The following is a 10,571-nucleotide window of genomic DNA, read 5'->3' as shown; positions in this document are numbered from 1 at the left end:
CAAGTGTGTGCACATTCCTCATGCCAGCAACCAAGTCGTCGATGCCATAGCCGCCTTCTGAAGCTTTTGCAAGTAGGCATACTGCTGGTTGTGGTCCTGTAGAGAAATCAACAATGTACAAGTCTCCTCTAAAAAATCCTTCGAAGACTTTGGAATTGTCAGCTTCCATGATCACAACACAATGATACTTGCCAAAGACAACAATCATATCGAGATCACAAAGCATTGAGACAGACATGAGGTTGTATCCTAAGGACTCGACAAGCATGAATTTGTCCATGTGTCGATCCTTTGATATTGCAACCTTACCTAGACCCAATACCTGACTTTTGCCTTTGTCAGTGAAGATGATATGCTTCGGATGCGACAGTGATAAAGGAGCATCCATCAATAGAGTCTTGTCACCAGTCATGTGATTCATACATCCACTATCAAGGACCCACTCATTTGCTTTGGGTTGATCATCCTGCAGATGAATTAGTGCAACTTACAAACTCATATACTTCATCAGTGAAGAATATGACATCAATATCATCAGATCAGTTTCATCAAGCAATGGAACAGATAGAAAAGTATGAGGACGTGAGAAATGAAGGTTCATTTCTTCATGATTAGCCTGCGTTCGTTCAGGCATTGTTCAGGTCTCCAGCAAACTCTTCAGACATTTTGAGCACGTCTGGAGACCTGACCCTACATAAGAGATTAGTTCTTTTTCCTCACCACCCACATCTGAAGGGGTGGCAAAGAATTCATCACTCTATGAGCACCATATGAGAAAGGTGGCATAGAAGCCAGTCCACTTCGTTTCACATAAGAGGGTTAGGATAAGCATATGAATAAGCAGAGAAATTCTTCGAGGACTTATGAACATAATGATTAGAAGAATAATGCTCATATTCATAGCCCTTTGCTTTTCCCTGCGAAACAAAGGGGTTAGCATGATAATAATCATATGAGCACTTTGATCCTTTTGAGGAATTTGATCCACGTGAGGAATTTTGTCCATATGAGGACTTGGATCCATATGAAGAATTTGGTCCATATGAAGAATTTGATATGGAGTTCCTGTTCTTCACAGGTGGTGTCATGAGGACATTCACCTGAAGACTTTCAAGGCAACTTTTGGGAACCCAGATTTTCTTCATAGGGGAACCGTTCCCGTAGTTAGTACCAACATATATAGCAAATATTTCACCATTCTAATTTTTAAATAGTTTATAGTCGGAGTCAAATGACTCATCAGAAGAATGAGGAGATTCACATGTAAAGTCAGATAAATTGGATGGATCAACTAGAGGTCCCTTTGCAGCAACCCATGAGGTTTTGGGGTACTGCTCAGGCTTCCAGTATGTTCCATCAGCATTGAGTTTCCTCTCAAAGGCAATACCCTCTTTCCTAGGGTTTCTATTGAGGATCTGCTTTTTAAGCACATCACAAAGAGTCTGATGTCCTTTGAGGCTCTTGTACATGCCTGTCATGTACAATTCCTTCAGCCCTGCATCATCAGTGATACTAGCAATGTCCTCAGATGAGGAATTAGTGATAGCAAAGACAGATGAAGAATTTGTAGCATTAGAAGCATTTGAACATTCATGTAAAGAATTAATAGATTCACGTTCAATGCACTTCAGACATGGAGGAACAAACTCTTCCTGAGTAGCGTTGATTTGTTGAGCAAGTAATGAATCGCGCTCCTTCTGAAGATCTTCATAATTCACTCTTAGCTTCTCAAGATCTTGCTTTCTTTGAAGAAATTCATAAGAAAGCTTCTCATGATCAGATAAGAGAGTGTTATGATGACCTTGAAGGTTGTCAAACCGAGACTGAAGTCTCTGAAGATTTTTAGTTAGGGTTTTAGTGCGATCCATTTCTTCACCCAGCATATCATCACTTTTGTTTAGCATGTTTTGAACCTTTTCAATAGCCTTTTGTTGTTTCACAGCAATCTTAGCAAGTTTAGAGTAGCTGGGCTTGAGGTTTTCATCATATTCATTCTCACTAGATTCAGAGGAGGGGTATTTAGTTACCTTGGCACCCTTTGCCATGAAGCAATAGGTGGGAGCGTAGTCATCATTGCCTTTATCAGCCTTGTTGGTGATGCCATTTTCTTCAGAGTTGAAGATAGACTTGTTGATGAATGCGGTAGCGAGAGCTAGGCTCGCCACACCAGACTCGGACTCCTCAGATGCCTCCTCTTCATCATGTTCCTTGGATTCAGCCTCCGAGTCCATTTCCTTGCCAATGAATGCCCGAGCCTTCTTGGAGCTGCTCTTCTTGTGAGATGAAGATTTTGAGGATTTTGATGATGAAGACTTTGAAGATTTCTTCTTCTTTGCGTCATCAGAACTGTAGTCCTTGTACTTCTTCTTCTTTAATTCCTTATCCCACAGAGGACAATCTTGAATGTAGTGACCAGGTTTCTTGCATTTGTGGCATAGCCTCTTCTTGTAGTCACTGGATGATGAATCATTACTCCTTGAGGATTTTCCAAAGCGGCCACGTCTTGAGAACTTCTGAAATTTCTTCACGAGCAGTGCTAGTTCCTGGCCCAATTCATCAGGATCACCAAGGCTGGTGCCAGAGTCTTCATCTTCAGACTCAGAGACTGCCTTGGCCTTCAGAGCACGTGGTCTGCCATAGCTCAAACCATAGAGATCTCTCTTCTCAGCAAGCTGGAACTCATGAGTGTTTAGTCTCTCGAGGATATCAGCGGGATCAAGTGACTTGTAATCACCACGTTCTTGAATCACCAGTGCCGGAGTGTCAAATGAATAATCAAGCGATCTCAGCAATTTCTTCACCACCTCATGGTCGGTGATGTCCGTGGAACCAAGTGCTTGAAGCTCATTTGAGATGTCAGTGAGGCGATCGAAGGTTTGCTGAACATTTTCATTGTCGAGTCTTTTGAAGCGGTTGAAGAGATTGCGAAAAACATCAACACGAGAGTCACGTTGAGTTGAGACTCCTTCATTTACTTTGGACAGCCTATCCCAGATAAGCTTAGCAGTTTCCAAAGCACTCAATCTTCCATACTGCCCTTTGCTCAGATGGCCACATATGATATTCTTCGCTTGAGAATCGAGTTGATTGAATCTCTTCACATCAGCAACATTCCGAGAAGGTGTTACTGAGGGAACACCATTTTCCACAACATACCAGAGATCGTTATCAATTGCCTCAAGATGCATTCGGATCTTATTCTTCCAGTAGGGATAGTCCATTCCATCGAAGGTAGGACACCCAGAAGAGACCTTGATCATACATGTGGTCGACATAACTAAAACTCCAGGCGGTTAAACCAAAATCACACAGAACAAAGAAGTACCTTGCTCTGATACCAATTGAAAGTGCGTTATATCGACTAGAGGGGGGTGAATAGGCGATTTTTATGAATTCTTCACTGAGGAATTTGCTGGTGAGGAAATTCCTAAATGAAGAACTACTTGCAGCGGAATAAGTACTCACAAATAAACATAACAGAACACAAGCATAATCATCATGATGAAATGAAGACATGCACAGAGTACAGAAAGCGTAAACACAGGATAACACAGTATAAAGACGGACAGAGTGAAGAAATTGAACTGAGGAAATTGAGAAAGTCTTTAGTCAAAGTCTTCAAACAGATATGAACAAGCACACAACAACAGAAATGAGGAAATGAAATAGTTGAGGAAATAGAACTAGTAAGCTTGGTGAAGACAATGATTTGGTAAACCAGTTCCAATTGTTGTCTCAGATGTACGTCTGGTTGGAGCGGCTGAGTATTTAAACTCGAGGACACACAGTCCCGGACACACAGTCCTGAATACGCAGTCCAGGATACTTAGTCCTCACCGTATTCTCCTTGAGCTAAGGTCACACAGACCTCGCCCAATCACTCGTGGTAAGTCTTCAGGTGACTTCCAAACCTTCACAGACTAGGTCACTCGGCGATCCACAATTCCTCTTGGATGCTCTAGACCTTGACGCCTAACCGTCTGGAAGAAGCTCAGTCTTCAAAGGTAACAAGTGTCGGATCCACGCAGGATCAATCTCTTCAGTGATGCTCAATCACTTTGGGTTGTAGGTGTGTTGGGTTTGGGTTTTCCTCACTTGATGATTTTCGCTCAAAGTCCTCGGAGGATGGGATGCTCTCAAATGACAAGTGTTGGTTTCTCTCGGAGCAGCCAACCAACTAGTGGTTGTAGGGGGCGGCTGTTTATAACCTAGGGAGCAGCCTGACATGATAAGACATAAATGCCCTTGTTTGATATGACCGTTAGGTGGTAGGATATTTTGGGACAGCTGGCGCGTAGCACAGCAACAGTCGGAATTTTTGACTATCAAATTCCTTAGGGCTATCATGTTCCTCACTGTGTAGGCAATCCGCACTGGCGAATTCCTAAGTCCTCAGTCAGAACAAATTCCTCAGAGACCAGAAGAACTTCGTCTCTGTCACTGAAGAATATGACTGAACTGTATGAGATTTCCAATGGCTTCACTCGAAGGGATTGGTAGGTGTAGGATTTTGAGTTGAGCATCACATGGAAATGTTTCCTTAGTATTTCCTCGACCCCCTTTAACAGTACGGTGTTTCCTATGACTCAAGAAAGAGAAAATGAAACTACGAAAACAAAAGTCTTCACGCTTCATGTTCCTCGAATGATTGCCAAGTCTTCAGGGTCACACCAAATTCTTCAATTTCAAAGTCTTCAGAAAGTCTTCAGAAATCCAAAGTCTTCCGTTGAAGAGCTTCATTTTTAAGGGTCGACTTTCTCTGTAAATATCAAACTCCTATAGACTTATAGACATGTGTACACACACAAACGCATCAGTCCCTTAACCTATAAGTCTTCAATACACCAAAATCACTAAGGGGCACTAGATGCACTTACAAGACCCCACCCTGGACTGCGTTGTTATAGATGATTGAAGGAGCCATCAAGCCTTACGGTGACGACACTGTGAAACTCTCAATGAAAGCACCAATGTCGGTGTCAAAACCGGCGGATCTCGGGTAAGGTGTCCCGAACAGTGCGTCTAAGGCTAATGGTAATAGGAGGCGGGGGACACAATGTTTACCCAGGTTCGGACCCTCTCGATGGAGGTAATACCCTACTTCTCGCTTGATTGATCTTGATGATATGAGTATTGCAAGAGTTGGTCTACCACGAGATCGCAGAGGCTAAACCCTAGAAGCTAGCCTATGATTATGATTGTTGTTGTCCTACGGACTAAACCCTCTGGTTTATATAGACACCGGAGGGGGCTAGGGTTACACAGAGTTGGTTACAGAGAAAGGAATCTTCATATCCGAATCGCCAAGCTTGCCTTCCACGCAAAGGAGAGTCCCATCCGGACACGGGACGAAGTCTTCTCTCTTCTATCTTCATAGTCCAACAGTCCGGCACATGCATATAGTCCGGCCGTCCGAGGACCCCTTAGTCCAGGACTCCCTCATTCATGCCCAATGGCACGATGGTGCAGCACCTGCAGCGGGAGCGCGGCCGCCCCGCCGTGCCGTGGACGGTGCGCCTCCGCGTGGCTGCCGAGACCGCCAAGGCCATCGCGCGCCCGCGTTGGTTCGCCGCGCTAGGCCTCCCGCGCTGCCCCGCCAGCCAGCTCCTCTGCGGCCGCGCGCCCGCGTCAGGTCGCCGCGCCAGGCCTCCCACGCCGCCCCGCCAGCCGAGCCGAGCCATGCTCGCGCTCGAGCACTGCCCTACACCCGCCTCGCTTGCCGTCGTCGTGCGGCAACACCGTCGCGGCCACCTCAACCTCGCCGTCGTGCTCGCCGAGGCGCGCCAGCGCACCACCGTCCGTCTCCTCGTGCTTGCCGAGGAGGTCGTCGACGCCGACACGCTCAACATGCTCATGGGGGGCACAACGAGTGGAACATTTGTCCCCCCCCCCCAATGCCAAAATTTTTGCCGGCAGCCCCTCAAGCGGCGAAAAAAATGCCTCCTGGGAGGCTCAACAGCTGGAGATGCTCTTTTTTTTGCATGGTAATACGTGTCTCATTCATATCATAAAGAACAAAGTACAAGTCACGTAAAGACCGACATGACAAAACTGAAAAGATAGCAGAACATCTCTGAGCTTGACACCAACGTTCGTCACCTACCTCCGGCACCACCGCAGCAGCCACCGAAGAAAAGAATGACGAATCACCTCCTCACCCGAGCTCGACGCGGCTCCATCGCTGATATGCAGCTTTACGGACCTCCAAGATGGCTCACCAAAAGTGAAACCCTTACCGTTGAACGAATCAGACCGGGGCAACACCCCGGACACACCATCGAACTCCAGCTCTGGCAGCCCACCACGACTGAAACGTCGAAGGAGGAAACCATATCTGCCATCCACCAACCACGAGCCCAGCACATGCTCCGTCTTCCAGATGTCGTCGATGCAGACCACAATCTGCATCCGCTCCTGAACTACCTCCCAAGCTCCGCGCCGACGCTGGAGCAAACGTCGTCGCAACGGCGGAGCCCAAGGACACAGGTCCACCACGAGGATGCCGCCGCCGCCACGCCATCCTTACTTGAACAGACTAGTTTCCAAATCCATCCCCAACCATAGGACCGATGGTCTCATTAGGAAAGGATCCGAAGAATCTTTATTCAGCGTTGTCATCGTCACCGCCGAAGCAAAGACGATGAACAACCTAAAAAAACCTAGACTACGAGAGAGTAAAAACGATCCACACGCGTGGATCCGGCGATCCCCTCACAACCGACGACAGAGGTCGCCGGCGGAGGGGAGCCGCCGGAGAGCGGCTTTGGAAGATCGACCTCCCCCTAGCTGGAGATGCTCTAAGGACAAGATTTCACTAGAGTTTCTTCCATAAGATGGTATATACTCCGGGAAACGCCTGAAACCGCGTCGTCTTGGCGTGGGAAGCTTTCGTATTCCAATGATGTATGGTATGCTGTTTCTATGTAGTATATTGAATTCTGAAAGACGTGTTGGAGATTTATTATATACCTATAGTTGGGCAGAATTCTTGTGATAGGGAAGTTTCGTCGGAAGATGATGGTTGGGTTGTTCTGTGCCGTGACAGTAAGCGACTTGTGAACTAAGCATCCTAGTCATCACCTAGTGGTGAGCGCGTCAGGAGAAATATAATATGCTTGCAACACTGTCCATTATTGGCCCCTAATCCTATTGACCTGGACTAAACTTGGGGACTTGGGATTGCAACTAGACTAGTTTGCTTGGTATCTTTAGCAAACCAAAATTTTAAAACTAGACATCGCTGTCCACTGGGCCCAAGTCTTATTGACCTGCACTAAACATTGAGATCCCAACGGCTATAAAGTTCGCATCTACGATCCTGCAAACCAACAGTAAGCTCTGTCTTCCCCTCCGATTGGCAAGCGAACCAACCACAATAGCTTTGTCTTCTTCTCCCATCCGCACCATGAATGGACTCGAGCACCCGCGCAATGGCCGGACCGCCTACCACTTCCAGCCGGCCAAGTTCTGGCAGAATGGTATGTGAATCGTGTCATCATTCTCTCCGTCCACTTTGATTTTGTGGAAGCGATTCTAACCATTTTGTGATCCTCGTTTGCGTCCCTGGATTTGGACGAACACGCCATGGATCGACGGAAACAAAACAGATCCCAACGGTATGTGTGATTTATCCCGCATTTTATGTTCCTCTTCTTAGATATTGTCGAATCAATTTGGTTGTGCTGAGTCATTCATACATGTATCCTGTATCATGGGGATAGGTTTGAATCTTGCATTTAGATCCCAAAGCGAATCCCCTTTGCTCAGACGAAATTATTACTACGGGAAAGTGCTGTTAGTTACTTAGTGAATGATGTATCTTGGTAATGGTTTGCTGCAAGATTAATGGCAGAGAGACAGACTGACAGTAATTTTCCGTCGTACGGGCAGGGCCACTGTACCACAACGGCATGTACCACTTCTTCTACCAGTACAACCCGCACGGCGCCACCTGGGGCGACGGCACGCTCTCATGGGGCCACTCAGTCTCCGGCGACCTCGTGAACTGGGCCGACGTCGGCAATGCGCTCGACCCCACCTCCCCGTTCGACGCCAACGGCTGCTGGTCGGGCTCCGCCACCGTGCTCCCCGGCGGCCGCCCGGCCATCCTCTACACCGGCATCGACGCCAACAGGGTGCAGGTGCAGAACGTGGCCTTCGCCAAGAACCCCGCCGACCCGCTCCTCCGCGAGTGGGAGAAGCCCGACTGCAACCCGGTCATGCCGATGCCGGCTGACGTCACCGGCAACAACTTCCGCGACCCCACGGAGGCGTGGCGCGGCCGCGACGGCCTGTGGAGGGTCGGCGTCGTCGCGGAGGTCGGCGGCGTGGGGTCCCTGCTCGTGTACCGGAGCGCGGACTTCCTCCGCTGGGAGCGCAACACCGCGCCTCTGCACGCCAGCTCGCGGGACGTGCCTGTGCTGGAGTGTCCGGACCTGTTCCCCATGGCGCCGCCCGGCGCGGCGGAAGGGCTCGACGTGTCCGCGAGCGGCGCCGGGGTGTTGCACGTGCTGAAGCTCACGGACTTCGCCAAGGAGGACCACTACATGGTCGGGCGGTACGACGACGAGGCGGACACCTTCGTGCCAGCGGAGCCCGAGCGCGGCGACGACCCCGGCAACTGGCGCCGGCTGGACCACGGCCACCTGTACGCGTCCAAGTCCTTCTACGACGCCCGCAACAAGCGGCGCGTGCTGTGGGCGTGGGTGGACGAGAACGACGGCGGCGGCGTGGCCAGGGGCTGGGCGGGCATCCAGGCGTTCCCGAGGGCGATCTGGCTGGACGCCGACGGGAAGCGGCTGGTGCAGTGGCCAATCGAGGAGATCGAGACACTGAGGAGGAAGCGGGTCGGCCTGCAGTGGGCGACGGAGGTGGAGGCCGGCGGCAGGAAGGAGGTCGCCGGCATCGTGAGCTCGCAGGCGGACGTGCAGGCTGTCTTCGAGATCCCGAACCTGGAGGAGGCCGAGACGCTGGACCCGAAGTGGCTGCAGGATCCCAAGGGGCTGTCCGCCGAGATGGGCGCGTCCGCGCACGGCGGAGTCGGGCCGTTCGGGCTGCTGGTCTTGGCTTCCGGCGACCTGGAAGAGTACACGGCGGTCTTCTTCAGGGTGTTCAAGCACGATGGCAAGTACAAGGTCCTCATGTGCACCGATCTGACAAGGTAATTTTCCCCTGCCAAAATCTGATCCAGGCCAAGGCTAACAACTATAATTCTGGAGTACATAATTTTTCTTGGCAAGCATTGAAAAATGCACAGATCATCGAGGAAGGAGGGGATAAACAAGCCATCCTACGGGGCATTTCTGGACGTGGACGTGGAGAAGGAGAGGAGCATCTCGCTCAGAACACTGGTGAGTTCTTTTCTATGCGGCAGGCACGGGCACATCACAAGGCGCTTCGGGCCACGTTATTAACTAGTAATCATGTACGGGCAAATGCAGATCGATCACACGGTGGTGGAGAGCTTCGCCGACGGCGGGAGGACGTGCATGACGGCCCGGGTGTACCCGGAGCATGCGGAGGCGGAGGGCAGCCGGCTGTACGCGTTCAACTACGGCGCCGGGGCCGTGAAGGTGTCCAAGCTGGAGGCGTGGGAGCTGGCCACGGCCGCCGTGAACGGCGGAGGCCATATGTAGCTCGGCTCCGCCGGACGTCGCGACGCATGAAGCCTTGTAGATGCAGGGTGTGCTGGTGCATTGCTGCATGCGATTGAGCTGATGTATTTGGAGCCTTGAGTGAGAATTGTGGTGATTTATCATATATATTATTATTCAATAATGAAACATCATTCAACAAAATACAAATGAAAACAACCGGATGAGTAACCTTCCCTCTGTATACTTTATACAGTGTACACGTACGGATGTGGACTTTTGGCCGCTGTGATTGCCGCACGTCATATGCGCGACGGATGAGCTAGTGTTGAGCGGGCATGCGGGGGTGGTCAATTAATTTGAGCTTGTGTTATCTCTGGATATTTTTTTAGATGAAATTTGCGTTGAACGACGGCGTCGACAACTTTGTTAACGTGCCCAAGGCCAACGCTAGGCGCGGGCCGGCTGGCCGCGCGCTTGCCGTCGGATTGGCCTCCCATGAGCCGTCGGATGCAGCCCAAGCCCAGATTGGGTCTTCAACGCGTGGAGCCTTCCATTTTTTAGAACGAAGGCTCAAGAAGAGCCCGACTTTGAATTAACAAAGCCATCAACCGGCCAGGCATTACAGAGAACCAAAGAGGCAAACAAAGAAGAAAAAGATACAAGGGACTGATGGAGCAGCTTACAACGCAACACACACTAACAAGCACAAAAAATCGGAAAATGGAGCAGAGCTTGCTAATGTCGCTGCCCACTACACTAAGGGCCAGGACAGCTAGACAGAGTAGATAGCCAAGGATCAGCCGGCTGCTAAGGGCAGGACCAAGATTGTGTCTGTAACATCGGGCGGAGAAGGGACAGCTCCTACCTCCTCAGATGCCGAAGAGGGCCCCTGCCCTCTCGTCCTGGCTCGAGGACGCCGCACCGTCGGCAGGAGAGACGCTCACCCGAGAGCTAGAGTAGGAGCCGGCTTCACGG

The 10,571-nt window shown here is 50.0% G+C and overlaps 1 protein-coding gene across 1 annotated transcript; it reads left to right on the top strand.

The window, feature by feature from the left end:
* Window positions 1-7,268: 7,268 nt before the first annotated feature.
* LOC123046937 (beta-fructofuranosidase, insoluble isoenzyme 7) lies at window positions 7,269-9,824 on the top strand. The gene is made up of 5 exons (XM_044470390.1): window positions 7,269-7,478; window positions 7,608-7,616; window positions 7,891-9,160; window positions 9,257-9,350; window positions 9,441-9,824. Exons 1-5 carry the CDS (start codon window positions 7,406-7,408, stop codon window positions 9,633-9,635), a joined length of 1,641 nt encoding a protein of 546 aa, XP_044326325.1. The 5' UTR covers window positions 7,269-7,405; the 3' UTR covers window positions 9,636-9,824.
* Window positions 9,825-10,571: the final 747 nt, after the last annotated feature.

This window comes from Triticum aestivum, chromosome 2B (assembly GCF_018294505.1).
Source record: "Triticum aestivum cultivar Chinese Spring chromosome 2B, IWGSC CS RefSeq v2.1, whole genome shotgun sequence".
Classification (NCBI taxonomy): domain Eukaryota; kingdom Viridiplantae; phylum Streptophyta; class Magnoliopsida; order Poales; family Poaceae; genus Triticum; species Triticum aestivum.
Note: the sequence above shows the minus strand (reverse complement) of the source record. Positions and strands in the feature narration are given on the sequence as shown.